Source organism: Equus caballus, chromosome 10, assembly GCF_041296265.1.
Source record: "Equus caballus isolate H_3958 breed thoroughbred chromosome 10, TB-T2T, whole genome shotgun sequence".
Classification (NCBI taxonomy): Eukaryota; Metazoa; Chordata; class Mammalia; order Perissodactyla; family Equidae; genus Equus; species Equus caballus.
Window position 1 is genome coordinate 10,966,853 of NC_091693.1, and position 13,715 is coordinate 10,980,567.

General features: G+C 56.1%; 2 protein-coding genes across 8 annotated transcripts in view; both read left to right on the forward strand.

Annotated features, from left to right (window-relative positions):
* Positions 1 to 237: 237 nt before the first annotated feature.
* On the forward strand, positions 238 to 11,412 carry SHKBP1 (SH3KBP1 binding protein 1). 4 transcript variants are annotated; one of them, XM_003362315.4, is made up of 18 exons: positions 238 to 398; positions 622 to 675; positions 819 to 864; positions 975 to 1,048; positions 1,342 to 1,400; positions 1,632 to 1,712; positions 2,952 to 3,113; positions 3,195 to 3,285; positions 3,376 to 3,566; positions 4,188 to 4,303; positions 5,086 to 5,173; positions 5,283 to 5,399; positions 7,292 to 7,462; positions 8,522 to 8,677; positions 9,087 to 9,183; positions 10,308 to 10,486; positions 10,772 to 10,886; positions 10,999 to 11,412. In XM_003362315.4, the coding sequence occupies exons 1-18, from the start codon at positions 313 to 315 to the stop codon at positions 11,228 to 11,230; spliced, it is 2,115 nt and encodes a 704-aa protein (XP_003362363.2). In that variant the 5' UTR covers positions 238 to 312; the 3' UTR covers positions 11,231 to 11,412. The 4 variants fall into 4 exon arrangements, with proteins under 4 accessions (XP_003362363.2, XP_023505536.1, XP_023505537.1 ...); XM_023649768.2 differs by having other exon boundaries at positions 10,775 to 10,886; XM_023649769.2 differs by lacking the exon at positions 1,632 to 1,712.
* Positions 11,413 to 13,218: 1,806 nt separating this feature from the next.
* The window catches only part of LTBP4 (latent transforming growth factor beta binding protein 4), a 29,653-nt gene continuing 29,156 nt past the window's right edge, over positions 13,219 to 13,715 (forward strand). The window contains exon 1 of one of the 4 annotated variants that reach the window (XM_070224461.1): positions 13,219 to 13,345. The gene's annotated coding sequence lies outside the window, so the exon portion shown is untranslated. The remainder of the gene's footprint in view (positions 13,346 to 13,715) is intronic. The other 3 variants (XM_070224463.1, XM_070224462.1, XM_070224464.1) reach the window with 3 other exon arrangements.

Sequence of the window (13,715 nt, forward strand, 5' to 3'; positions counted from 1 at the left end):
ATTTTAGGGTCTAAATACATACCCCCGACGAAGTACCTAGATGCCATTCCTAAAATGGGAACCCCATAGGGGTGGAGGAACATTTTGCTATTTCTCGTAACCAAACTTCCCCAAAGAAGCCGCCGGGTCCGCCCCATCCAGGACAGGAAAGGCGGGCCCCTTTAAGGAGGCGGAGAATTTAACTACGACGGGTGAGCGCTTTGTCCAATGGCCGGCGGCTCCGGGAGTCTCCGGCCCAATGAGCACGCGAGGGGGCGGGATCTGGGTGCGCACCCGGAAGCGGGTGCTGGCCGGCCGGCTCGCCCGGGGGCCATGGCTGCCGTGGCGCCTGCAGCCGAGGGGGTCCCAGGTCGGGGGCCTCCTGGGGAGGTGATTCATCTGAACGTGGGAGGCAAGAGGTGAGTGTAGAAGATTCCTGAGGCCCCACCGTCGGGGGCGGAGAGCAGGGTGGGAGTACCCGCCTCTCCCGGGGGGAATCCCTGTCCATCAAGGATTGCTCCGCCCCTGCTGGAGGCGCGAGAGCCCGGACTAGCGTACCGGGAGGGACCCCGGTCCTGAAGTAGGGGGCGCGTTCCTCACCCTCCCTCCCTCTTCTCGCGTCCGCTCACCTTCCCCGCACAGATTCAGTACCTCTCGCCAGACTCTCACCTGGATTCCAGATTCCTTCTTCTCCAGGTGAGTGTGAGAGCGAGTTTGGGGCAGGAGTTGGGGAGTGGGAGAGGAGGGTATGGGGAGATCCAGTCCCCACCCCCACCAGACCCTCCGCACACCCCGCCCCCCCCAGCCCCTGACACCTGCTCTGCGTCCCCTCCTTGCAGTCTTCTGAGCGGACGCATCTCAACGCTGAAAGATGAGACCGGAGCCGTGAGTAGGGCAAGAGCTGAAACGGGGCGGCCGGTAGGAGGAGGGACAGGACCCTCCCCGCCTCAGCCCCGCTCTTTGCCCCATCCATCCTCTGCTCCCCTTACTCGCAGATCTTCATCGACAGGGACCCCACCGTCTTCGCCCCCATCCTCAACTTCCTGCGCACCAAAGAGTTGGACCCCAGGTTGGCGTGGAGGATAAAGGGGAATGCCCGACCGTCTTCACCCCCTGAGAAGTCTCATCTTCCCCCCAGAATGTTCACTTAAGCTCCTTGATCATATTTAAATTGTGTCCTTAGAATCGTCCCCAAACACACGCACGTTTTCACCGCCCATGTCATCGCTCCTTAGAATCTTGATCCCGTCAAAATTTGCTACCTGTGGGGATTCTCTGTCCAGCTTCGAGAACTTTCCCCTCAGAACTCTCTGCCCACTCCCACCCCCCAGACCCTCACCCCTAGTCAATTCTACTACCCAGGGGTGTCCACGGTTCCAGCCTCCTCCACGAAGCTCAGTTCTACGGGCTCACTCCTCTGGGTAAGCAGGGCCCCATTAGCATCCGCATTGCATAGAAATCTAGCTCGCTAGTGATCCTCCCTCTTGCCCCTCTTTCCTGAAAGAAGGTGGGGTTAGAGCTGAGAGCACTGGATGTGGTCCTGGGTCTCAGGGGAGTGGTGGTCCTATTCTGTGGAGAAAGAGAGCGGGGAGGGGAAAAGGGATCTGCTTCAGTACCCGCCAAGTCCCAGCCTTCGAGTCCTTCCGCCTCAGTTCGCCGTCTACAGCTGCGGGAGGAGTTGGATCGATCTTCTTGCGGAAATGTCCTCTTCAACGGTTACCTGCCTCCTCCAGGTGGGCACTATTAAGGGATGAAGGGAGGTGGAGCAAAGACTACATTTCCCATAAGGCTGCAGCCCTTGGATGCCTTTGCTGTGAACCCTGAGATGCCATGGGAGTTGTAGTTCTATATCAGATGCTTGGATTGATGCGTGGAAAGGAAGTAGGAAACAGCATTTCCAATGAGGCAGTGGGCCAGCTAGCCTCCTTAAGGCTCAGAAGCGTGCCCTAGAGCTTGTGGGAGTTGTAGTCCAGGTTTGATTTCCTTGTGGGGAAGCTTAGGAAGATATGGGATCCACTGCATGGAGGGGAGACATATTAGAGGAGAGTTATTGACTATAATCTCCATGAGACCTTGGGGCAGCCAGCCCACTGGCCACGGATAATATGCCCCAGTGGCTATTGGGAATTGTAGTCCACTAGGCTTTGCGGATTGGTAGAAAGGACAGAGTGGGGAAATTCAGTTTGTGGCTTTATGTCTCTAACCTCAACTACCTTCATGAAGTTTGCCAAATATGAAGACCTATGCTGTTGTTTCCTAAACTTAGTTTTGCCCTGATTTTTTAAAAGAAATCGTTTTAAATACAAGCTTTATATCAATACCTTTATTCCATGAGTAAGTAAACGTGAAATTAAAACCCAAACATCAGTGTTATTAAACTCTGGCTGGATGCTGTTGCCTGCCAAGGCGACAGGCATCATCTCTTAAAAGGGAAGATTGGGGCCGGCCCCGTGGCCAAGTGGTTCAGTTTGCGCACTCTGCTTCCGCAGCCCAGGGTTTCACTGGTTAGGATCCTGGGCGCGGACATGGCACCACTTGTCGGGTCATGTTGCAGCCGCGTCCACATAACACAAGCAGAGGCACTCACAATTAGAATATAGAGCTGTGTCCTGGGGGGGCTTTCAGGAGAAGAAGAAAAAAAAAGAAAAAAAGGAAGATTGGCAACAGATGTTAGCTCAGGTGCCAATTTTGAAAACAACAAAAAAGGGGAAGATTAGCAAATATTGAAGAGGTATCACTATTATGGAAACTGATTCTTCCTTTGTGATGGGCTCAAAGGGAACTGAAAAGGGAGTAACTCGCTGTGTGATTCAATGTCATTGAATGCCGTGTCCCCCCCGCACCACCTAAAATCTTTTCCCCAGGAGACTACGCTTCACACATGGGGAAGTCAGTACCTGGCATATTTTTAAGTGCTTGCTACATGGCAATTATCACATTTATTGTCACTCCGCCCCTTCTCCCTGCCGCAGTGTTCCCGGTGAAGCGGCGAAACCGGCACAGCATGGTGGGGCCCCAGCAGGCGGGGGGACGCCCGGCCCCCGTTCGACGGAGCAACACGATGCCCCCCAACCTGGGCAACGCGGGGCTGCTGGGCCGAATGCTGGATGAGAAAGCCCCTCCGTCCCCATCAGGTATGTGTCTGTCTCCTGGGAGGCTGGGGGGCCAGGGGGACCCCTGTAACTCTGCCCTGAGCCCTGCTCTGCCCCCCCTAGGACTACCAGAGGAGCCGGGGATGGTGCGGCTGGTGTGTGGACACCACAACTGGATCGCTGTGGCCTATACCCAGTTTCTTGTCTGCTATAGGTGCTTGGGGAGGGTGCCCGTGGGAGGCCGTGGGCCCTGCTGTTGGGAAGAGCTTGGGCTGAGGGCTCACGATGTGCCCCCATCCTCCAGGCTGAAGGAGGCCTCTGGCTGGCAGCTGGTGTTTTCCAGCCCCCGCCTGGACTGGCCCATTGAACGACTGGCGCTCACAGCCCGGGTGCTCGGTGGGGCATTGGGTGAACATGACAAGATGGTGGCAGCGGCCACAGGCAACGAGATCCTGCTGTGGGCTCTGCAGGCAGAAGGTGGTGGCTCCGAGATAGGTATGGCCCAAGGCTTTTTCCAGAACCCTCTGCCCTTGAGAATTCTCCCCCAACCTGTGAGCTGTGAAAACTCTCTACCCCATTCGCATTCTGTGGCCTGTTCAAATAACCCACCCTGTATGATTCTCAGACCCATAAGAACTCTTTATGTTTTTAGAATTCCCCGCCCCTTTAGAATTCCACATCCTGTTAGAATTCCTTGGCCTAGTAGAAAAATGCCCCCACATACAATTCTCTCCTCCGTCAGAATTCACTGCCCTGTTGGATCTCTTTGCTTTGTGAGAGTTCTCCGTGCCAGGGGAGTCCCAGAGCCTGCTAGAATCTGTGTCCCCGTTAGAAATCTCTGACTTTTAGACTAATCTGTGCCCTGACAAATCTCCATCCTCATAAGAATCCTCTGCCACCGATGGTCATTTGCCACATTGAACATCTCAACCGGGTTAGAGTCCCACACCCCGTCAGCGCTCTGGCCCCTTGTAAACTCTGCCGTTCCTGCTGGAATCCTCTATCCTATGAAGACTCCATGGCCCAACTGAATCCTCCCGCCCTTCGAGTTCTTCCCACCGCCCTCTTTCCCCCTGTGAGGCGGGGTCCTGACTGAGCGCTCCTTGACCCCTGCAGGGGTCTTCCATCTGGGGGTGACCGTGGAGGCCTTATTCTTCGTCGGGAACCAGCTCATTGCCACAAGCCACACAGGGCGCATCGGGGTTTGGAATGCCGTCACCAAGCACTGGCAGGTCAGAGTGCTGGCCAGCCTGGCTGCCCCTGTCCCAGGTGTCCAGACTGTGCAGATGCAGGGAGGGGCTCCTTTCTGCCCCGCTCCACCTGGAGAGAGCCAGAGAACCCAGCAGTGGGCAGATCCTGGGGGGCGGGGGTGTTATAAAGGCCTGGGGAGCATCAGGGGAGAGGAGCTGCTGAGCTGACATGAAGGATGGGTGGGTTTGGAAAGGAGGAGAGAGGATTCTCCAGGCACTGGATGGGGATGCAGGTGAGGGGAGAGGGTGAGGAGACAGAAACCCAGGGATGGATGTGCAAATATCTGTCATTCTCTCTGCACCCACCCCAAGCCATGTCCAAAGTGTAAAAAAAATACACATCATGTTTTCTCCTGCTAAAGTGTGAATGTGGGGGAGAGAGAGACAGACCAGCTGAGAAAGAGAGAAAGAAACAGATAAATAGAAGCAGAGGAAGAGGCGACAGAGAGAAGGGTGGACAGAGAGAAATCAGGACTGAATGACTGTGGTAGATGAAGGGGCGCAGAGAGACAGACGGAGATGCGTAGAGAAATGTCAGAAATAGAGTCAAGGGGAGGCTGAGCCAGAAACACCGACAGAGAGACAGTCAGAGACAGACAGACACGGGTGGAGATAGGCCTGGGCTGGGCGAGGCTGGAGGGAAGGGGGCCTAGAAACCCCAGGAGGGTTCTGGAGCTGGGCAGAGAGGGCATGCCGGGAGGGGGCCCTGCGGAGGCCGAGGCAGGGGGACCTCCAGGGCCACAGGCTGTCCTGCCTGCCCCCAGGTCCAGGAGGTGCAGCCCATCACCAGTTATGACGCGGCCGGCTCCTTCCTCCTCCTGGGCTGCAACAATGGCTCCATCTACTACCTGGGTGAGCAGCAGACGGCGCCCCCAGTGCCTGGGCCCCTCCTCAGGAAGCGGGCGAGGAGGGGAAAGGCTGGGACCTTGAACAACCCCGCTCTACCCTCCCTGCACCCCAGATGTGCAGAAGTTCCCCCTGCGCATGAAGGACAATGACCTCCTTGTCTGTGAGCTCTACCGGGACCCGGCAGAGGATGGGGTCACAGCCCTGAGCGTCTACCTCACCCCCAAGACCAGTAAGCTATGACCCAGCTCCCCGCTCTGCCGTCAGCAGCCAGCCCCAGCCCGCAGCTGTGTCCCCCCTGCGTCGGTAGCATGACCCAGTGAGATTTATTGGGCGGAGGACAGATTAACTCTCATTTAGTCGTTCAACAAATACTGAGCACTGCTTGTATATTAGCACTGTTCTAGGTGCTGGATGGTGATGGGTCTCTCCACCGGGGGCAAAATTGGCTGCTAGTCCTTCATCTTTGTGTTTCTTTCCCATGTCTGCAGTTAGGGCATGATGCTTGCGTGCTCCTAACACAAAGAGGCTGCATGTTTTACAGTGGCCGGAGTTGAGTTCCCTCACTTGGGACAAATGTTTGGTTTTGTTTTCTTGACCGCAAAGGCAAAACAAAGGGTTAATTTTTGTTTGTTTGTTTTTATTGCAGTATAGTTCCTGTTCCTTAAAATTCACAATTCAGTGATTTTTAGTAGATTCACAAGGTTATACAGCCATTGTCACTGTCTAGTTCCAGAACATGTTTACCACCCCAAAAAGGAACCCCATCCTCATTAGTAGTCACACCCCATTCCTTCCCCATGACAGCCTCTGGAAACCACTAATCTACTTTCTGTCCCTATAGATTTGCCTTTTCTAGACGTTTCATGTAAATGGAATCATACAGTATTGGCCTGCTGTGCCTGGCTTTTTTCTCTTAGCATAAGGGTCCATTTTTTTCATGGTTAGTGCTTTTTGGATCTTGTGATATCTTTGCCTACCCCCAGGTTGCAAAGATTTTCCCCTTTGTTTGCTTCTAGAAGCTTATAGTTTAGTTTTAGCTCTTGCATGTTGATTTCTGTTCATTTCAAATGAACTTCTGTGTACGGTGTGAGGTCGGGGTCACAGCACACTTGTTTCCGGCAGGAGTCAGTGATTACTACACCTAAGTGCTCAGCGTGTCGTCGCATCAGCCCCTTTCTTATTCCAGCTATTTAGTCCTGCCCTCCCCTGCCCCTCCTGCCACCTGCCACTGCTCTGTCATGTTCAGTGTGTGTCTCTTCATTTGTGTGTGTCCTTACAGAATGGGGGTGGTAGACAGGTTTTTGAATTTGCATGAATGGCCTTGGGTGTCCATCCCAGTTGTGCCTTCCTGTTGTCTGCCTGCCCCGGGTTTAATACCCATCCGTGTTGCTCTGCACAACCCTGATCCATTGCTGGCAACTGCTGCACAAATGTTACAACACATTTTCTACCCGCATTCCTTATGATGGTCTGTTAAGTTTCTGACAGCTACGAAGTAACTTTTCCCCTGTGGAAAGTTGGCCTGAGCTAGGAGTCCCTCAGACACATGGGGTTGTGTTTTCTTGTCTTACTGGCTGTCTGTTTATATGTCTCTATTTTTTTTTTGTCTCTCTAATTCCCTCTGTCTCTATGTCTGTGTGTCTCTGTCTCTATAACCCTCCCTGTGACTCAGTTTCTTGGCTGGCGGTGTGTGTCTGTTTCTCTATTTTTCTCTCCTCTCTCTCTCTCTCTTTTTTTTTTTTTTTTTTGCTGAGGAAGATTAGCCCTGAGCTACCATCTGTGCTAATCTTCCTCCACTTTATATGTGGGATGCCTCCACAGCATGGCTGACGAGTGGTGTATGTCTGAACCTGCGAATCCAGGCCGCTGAAGCGGAGCACGCGAACTTAACCACTGTGCCACGGGGCCGCCCCATCTCTCTTCCCTCTCTTGTTAGCTCTGTCTCTGTCTGAATTTCTGTCTCTAGTTCTCTATCTCTCTGATCTGTCCCTTTGTCTCCCCCATCTGACCACCTTATCTCCCTCTCTGACTCTATGTCTGGTCTTCGTCTGTCTCTTTCTCTCTGCCTGAGTTTTGATCTCTGTGACCCTGTCCCTCTCTTCATCCTCGGCCCCTCCCCAGGTGACAGTGGGAACTGGATTGAGATCGCCTACGGCACCAGCTCAGGGGGCGTGCGGGTCATTGTGCAGCACCCTGAGACGGTGGGCTCGGGGCCTCAGCTCTTCCAGACCTTCACCGTGCACCGCAGCCCCGTCACCAAGATCATGCTCTCAGAGAAGCACCTCATCTCAGGTGGGCCTCGCCAGCTTCCCCGGGGGCCTGACTCCCTGCAGGAGGGGTGGCTCAGGTCAGAGCACGAGACCAGGTGGATGAGGGTTTCCGCTGAGGAGGGGCATTGTATAGGGAGAGGCCCCTAGAGAAGGGGACCAGTTTAGGGAAGAGTGAATTTGCGGGGGAGAGGCAGAATTCATCAATTCAACAAGCATTTATTGAGCACCTGCTGTATGCTAGGCAAAGGGGATACAGTGGTTAACAAGACAGGCCAGGTCCCTACCCCTGTGGAGCTGACATTCTAGTGGGGCCAGCAGACACTAAATAAATAAAAATACAAGTCAGAATCAGGCAGTGATGAGGGCTGTGAAGGAAACACAGCTGTGTGGGTGGCCAGAGCCTGTCGGGGTCACTGAGAGGGAGTGGTTCTGGGACGGGCTTTCTGAGGAAGGAGCTTTGAGCAGAATAAGGGAATGAGCAGTGCAGATTGGTGGGGACAAGTGTTCCAGGCGGAGGGAACGGACGTTGCAAAAGCTCTGAGGTGGGAGGATGTTTGACGTGTCTGAGGAAGAGCAGGGGGCCCCCTGGGCCCGGAGTGGAGTGGGCGACGGAGAGGGGTGGGAGGTGACAGGGGCAAGTCGGCGGGGCCTTGAAAGCCATGGAGAAGACTATCCTTGACCCTGGCTGAGATGGAGCCACAAGAGGGCTCTGAGCAGAGAAGGGACATGACCTGAGGCAGGTGTTCACAGGCCCCCTCCGGCTGCGTGTCGGGACAGACTGTGGGGGCAGGACAGGAGTAGGGACACCAGGGAGGAGGCTGCTGCGATGGTCCAGGGAGGAGACGAGAGGGTCAGGAGCAGGTGGGGGCAGTGGGCGGGGCAAGGTGAGGTCAGGCTCTGGAATAATTTTGGAGGATTTTTGACCTTTGGAGTTCTGAGAAAGAGAGAATTCTCTGGGCGGAGGGATTCAGAGGGGCCTGGATCCTGCCGCCCTCGAAAGGGCGTCATCCCGGGGCTCGGGAAGGTCAGGCAGTCGTGATGCCCGGCTGGGCTGACCTCCCACTGCCCCCGCGCTCCTCAGTCTGTGCTGACAACAACCACGTGCGGACGTGGTCTGTGACTCGCTTCCGCGGCATGATTTCCACCCAGCCCGGCTCCACCCCACTCGCTTCCTTCAAGATCCTGGCGCTGGAGTCGGCTGATGGGCATGGCGGCTGCAGTGCTGGCAATGACATCGGTGGCTCCTGGCCCCCTGCCCCCCACCCCCCGGGCCCTGCCTGCCCCCCATTGGCCTCCATTGACCCCTTACCTGAGCCCTGTACCTGTCCTGAACTGCCCAGCTGACCTGGTTGACCTCCACTGACCGCCACCTGACCCCTGTTGACCTCCCTTTACTCCCATTGATTCCTGCTGACCGCCACCTGACCCAAGACCCCCCTCCAAGCCACTGCCCCCTTCCCTGATGTGGCCAAACTCTACTGACTGTTGCTGACCCCCAGCCCTCTCTGACCTGCCCAGCTCCAGCAGCCCGGGGATGCAGTCCTAGTCCTGGCAGGGGGGCTGCTCAGTGGGGAAGGGGGCAGGGCCTTGGGGCTGGGGGCCCTGGGCACCCGGCCGGCCCTGACCCCCACCCTTGCCTGGCCCAGGCCCGTACGGCGAGCGGGACGACCAGCAGGTGTTCATTCAGAAGGTGGTGCCAAGCGCCAGCCAGCTCTTCGTGCGCCTTTCATCCACTGGGCAGCGGTGAGGAGTGGCTTTTCGAATGGGGAGGGTGGTCAGAGGAGAAGGCAAGATGCCAGCTGGGTTACGGTGGCCAGATGGGGGTCCCAGCCCCAGAGCACGGATGGAGCAAAGCCTGGGAGGGGGCAGGAGCTTGGTCCTAGATCTGGGGCTGCCGGAATCAAAGATGTAACCTGTGTGGGTGGGCGTGGAGCTGGAGAAACCCCGGGTGCCCGTGCTGGACCTCAAACAGAGGTTGCCCTGTGTGGTCGGAGGGGATGAGGCCCAGGCAGAGGGGTCGGGGTGGATTGGGGCCAGGCGGAAGGGTCAGGGCGGGATGGAGGGGGGCCAGGCAGGGGAGTCAGTACGGCATGAAGGGGCCCAGGGAGCTGTAGGATCCCAAAGGAGTTGCTTGCTTTAGCCTGGGAAGGGAGCCTGGGAAGATTTTCTTGAAGAGGAGACTGAGCAGAGACCCCGAGGACAACTGGAGTGAACAGAAGAAAGAAGGGAGGGGAAAGGGTGTGCCAGGCTGAAGGGACAGCCATGCACGGGCTGGAGCGGCCCAGTAGGGTAACCAGTGATGTGCACGTGGTGTCTGGGGCCTGGAGCACAGAATTGGAGGTGAGGAATGAGGCTGCAGAGGGCAGGGCAATCGTATGGAAGAGCCAAGACTGTCCTGAGGGTACTGGGGAGCCCTGGCTGCTGTGAGGGGGATGGACTGGAGGATGGAGAGGAGGCCAGGAGCCCAGGGAGGAGGCTCAGAGCTTGAGCAGAGCCAGATGGGGAGGGGAGGGGGCCAAGTGGACCGGCCACGGGAAGGATAAGAGGCGAGGGCGGCGCTGAGGCTGGGACCCAGGCCTTCCCTGAGCCAGGAACAGGGGAGAGCAGCCAATCTGGGGGGAATCCCATTTGGGACACAGGATGAGTGTGCGGGCGGGTGGGGGACATCCAGGAGGCTGCGCATGCCCAGGGCTGGAACCCAAGAGAGGAAGTTGGGGAAGGATGAAGAAGCTCGGGGTGGTCATTGAGAGGCAGGACCTGAAGCCGTAATGGTGGGGACTGTGGCCTGGGGAGCGGGTAAGGATGAGAAGAGGGGCCAGAGCAGGCCCCGGTGTGGCCGGGATGACCCCTCCTCGCCTCCCTCTCAGGGTGTGCTCGGTGCGCTCGGTGGACGGCTCGCCCACCACCGCCTTCACGGTGCTCGAGTGCGAGGGCTCACGGCGGCTTGGCTCGCGGCCACGGCGCTACCTGCTCACCGGCCAGGCCAATGGCAGCCTGGCCATGTGGGACCTGACCACCGCCATGGACGGCCTCGGCCAGGCCCCTGGTACTCCCGCCCTGCCTCCATCCCGTCCCAAGCCCCCCACACTCACCCTGAATCCTTCTCCACCACCTCCATTGTGATCTCTCCTCCCAGGCTTTGCCCTCTGACCCCTTTCTCTGCCCTCCAACCCCTCAGGGCCCTGGCTTTTCAACCCCCTCTTAGCTTCTGACCCCTGTCCCTTGACCTCTACATCTTTTTTCCTAGCCTGACCTCAATCCTTGCACATGACCTTTGTTCCTTGACTTGTGACCCTTGTCTTGCCCCCTGACCCTGCTTCCTTGCCCCCAGCAGGTGGCCTGACAGAGGAAGAGCTGATGGAACAGCTGGAGCAGTGCGAGCTAGCCCCGCTGGCTTCCTCACGGGGCTCTCTCCCCAGCCCCTCACCCCGTACCTCGCTCACCAGGTAGGCATGACCCCACTTCCCCTTCTGTGCCCTGGGGGGTGGCGAGAACATGGTGGCCATGGGGCCTCAGCTGCCCCACGATGACCTGCCCTGACCCTCATCACCCCCTCAGCCTCCACTCAGCCTCCAGCAACCCCTCCCTGTCTGGCCGCCGCGGGAGCCCGAGCCCCCCGCAGGCTGAGGCCCGGCGCCGGGGCGGAGGCAGCTTCGTGGAGCGCTGCCAGGAACTGGTGCGGAGTGGGCCGGAGCCCCGGCGGCCGCCTACCCCAGCCCCTCGGCCCTCCGCCGGTCTCGGGGCTCCCCTCACCCCCCCCAAGGTGAAGCTCAATGAAACTTCCTTCTGAACACAGCTGCCATGGTGCCTTCAGTTACCCAGGTCCTGGGGGACTCAGGTGCCTCCCGCTTCCTGTCAGAGCCCTGGGTTCAGGGCCAGGGCCTCCTTGGAGTGGTCACTGTTACTAGGCCCCGACTATCCCCCTTTTCTGGAGCCAAAGTCACCCTCCTCTAATAAAGTTCTCACTGCCAACACCTTGCTTACATTCTTAAAGAGTTTTGAGACTCCTAGGGAAAGAGTGAGAGAGGTGGGGGCCCCAACCAGGTCCCTGGCTGTGGATTCAGGAACATCTGTCTCTTCAGGTTTAAGCAAAGAAGGGGAATGTATTGGTTTACACTTTGGCTTCAGGCATGGCTGGATCCAGGGGTTCAAACACATCCAGAATGCCTTTCCATCCTTTGGCTTTGCTTTCTTCTGGGATGCATCATTCTCAGTCAGGTTTTCCCCTCTCTGTGCCAAGATGATTCTAGGTAGCTCCTTAGCAACATTTTTCTCTCGAGCAGCAGCAAAAATTACAACACTGATTCTCATTGGCTTGAGTTGAGTCAGATGGCCATCCTTGAACCAATCACTATGGCCAGGGTGATGGAAGCCTTCCATTGTCCCAGGGATCATGTGCCCGCACAAGCCAGGCGGTGGGGTCAGCCCCATGTTGACAGAGTGCAGGAGGAGTTCCTGAAAGGTGAATTGGGGTACTGTTACCCAAGGTGGGATGAATGGCTAGTGGTTGGCAGAAACACCGCTGTCAGCCATGTGATTGCCACATCTTTAAATTTTGTACCCGAAACCTCACCACGGCAAACACCTCGCCCACATCCCTGGCTGCCTGGGCTTTCACCCTTTTCTTGCCCACACCAGAGAGGGCATGTGGGACAGGTTGAGCCTGCCCCAGCCTGACATCTTTGGGATTTTTCCCCAAATAATACTTATTACTATGGGGTCTCCCCAGAGGCATTTTCAGCCTCTTTTCCTTGGGCCAATGAAGAGAGAAAGTAGGCCAGACTAAGAACACTGGATTTTAGAGTATGCTACTTCTAGAATTCCAGAGTTTCTGGAATGCCAGAGCTTCTGAAACATGGTGGAGCAGGGTCTAGAATGTTAGGGAATCTAGAACACAGGCATATTCTAGAGTGCTAGTGGATGAGCAATATTAAGGTTCTCTCCTGCATATCAGAGAATCCAGACTGTAGACATTTCTGACAAAAGGACCTGGAAAGTCAGTGATTCTGGAATAGGGGAGGGGTCTAGAATACCTATGAATCTACCCCAGTAGGAATATTTTGCATGCCAGAGATTCTGGAATGCTGAGAATTATAGGACACAGAAAGGAATCTGGGTTACTAGGAAATCTAGAGCATAGGAGTATTCTGGAATGTCAGCCCTTCTAGGTCATTAGAGGGCTTGTTTGCATCCCAAGAAATTCATAATGCCTGGGGTTCTGGAATGCCAGAGAATCTAGACATGAAGGGGAGGCCTAAAAGGTGGGTGATTCTCAAACATGAGTGTTCTGGAATGCCTGTGAACCTCAAACTCTGGAAATGTTTTTACATGCCAGGGCATTCAGAACACTGAAGGGATGTTTGAGCATTGGGGAGACTAGAACATAGGAGAGGGTCGGGATGTCAGGGAATCTAGAATATGGGGGTGTTTTGTAATGCTCACAGGTCTAGAATATTGCGATAGTTTTTTCCATGCCAGGGAATCCAGAACATTTGTGTTTCTGGAATGCTACTGATTGCAGAACAGAGAGAATGTCGGAAAATCTAGAACACTGAAGAGATTTGTTTGTTTGTTAATACCAGACATAAAACCCTCGCATAAAACAATGGGAGGAAGCTTCTGGAATGCCACAGCTCTAGAACTCTGAGGGATTCTGAAGGGTTGAGATCAGATCAGGATCCAAGGGGTGACGTAGAAACGACCCTGGGAGGTAGTGGCATTGATAGGGAGGGATTGGGAGCTGGGGACTCCAAATTCTGAGGGGGAGGGGAAGCCAACGCCATCCCCGGAAGTTGCAGTGGTGAGCCAGAGGCTGTTGCCTAGCAACGAGCATTGAAGATGCCCTGGATCCCAGGCAGAAGGGAGAAATTTCGGCAGCGCCCCCAGCAAATTCTCCAGCCACAGGGTAGGAGGGGGAGAAGGGGGGCAACCGGGGCAGGGACATGCTGTCCCGCAAGGCCATGTTAGCAGGGATGGCGGCGACTACTCAAAGGCAGGGCCACGGAGCACATTCTGTGCGCAGAGCCAGGCACTCCATCATCACGCTGGGACAGGCCACGAATGCCCGTGAGTGGGGTCTGAGTGCCGTCGTTACTGCTCCAAGGGGCTGTGTGTTCCTGGACAGTGGGTAAGCCCAGATTTCTGGGTGTCAGTGTGGAATGGAGGCGTGGATTGTTGTAGGTGGCAGTAACGGTGTGAGTGTGGCTGTGTGAGTCAGCCCGAGTGCCTCATTGTAACGGGGGAGGATGAAGGGGTCTCCCATCCGTCCTGCAAAC

What these genes read in the sequence shown, in the direction of transcription:
- SHKBP1 (XM_003362315.4), top strand. Translation starts at nt 313, where the DNA reads ATGGCTGCCGTGGCGCCTGCAGCCGAGGGGGTCCCAGGTCGGGGGCCT. An exon ending in CAGTTTCTTGTCTGCTATAG is followed by an intron (nt 3,286 to 3,375) that starts GTGCTTGGGGAG and finishes CCCATCCTCCAG; the next exon opens with GCTGAAGGAGGCCTCTGGCT. An exon ending in CTACCTCACCCCCAAGACCA is followed by an intron (nt 5,400 to 7,291) that starts GTAAGCTATGAC and finishes GCCCCTCCCCAG; the next exon opens with GTGACAGTGGGAACTGGATT.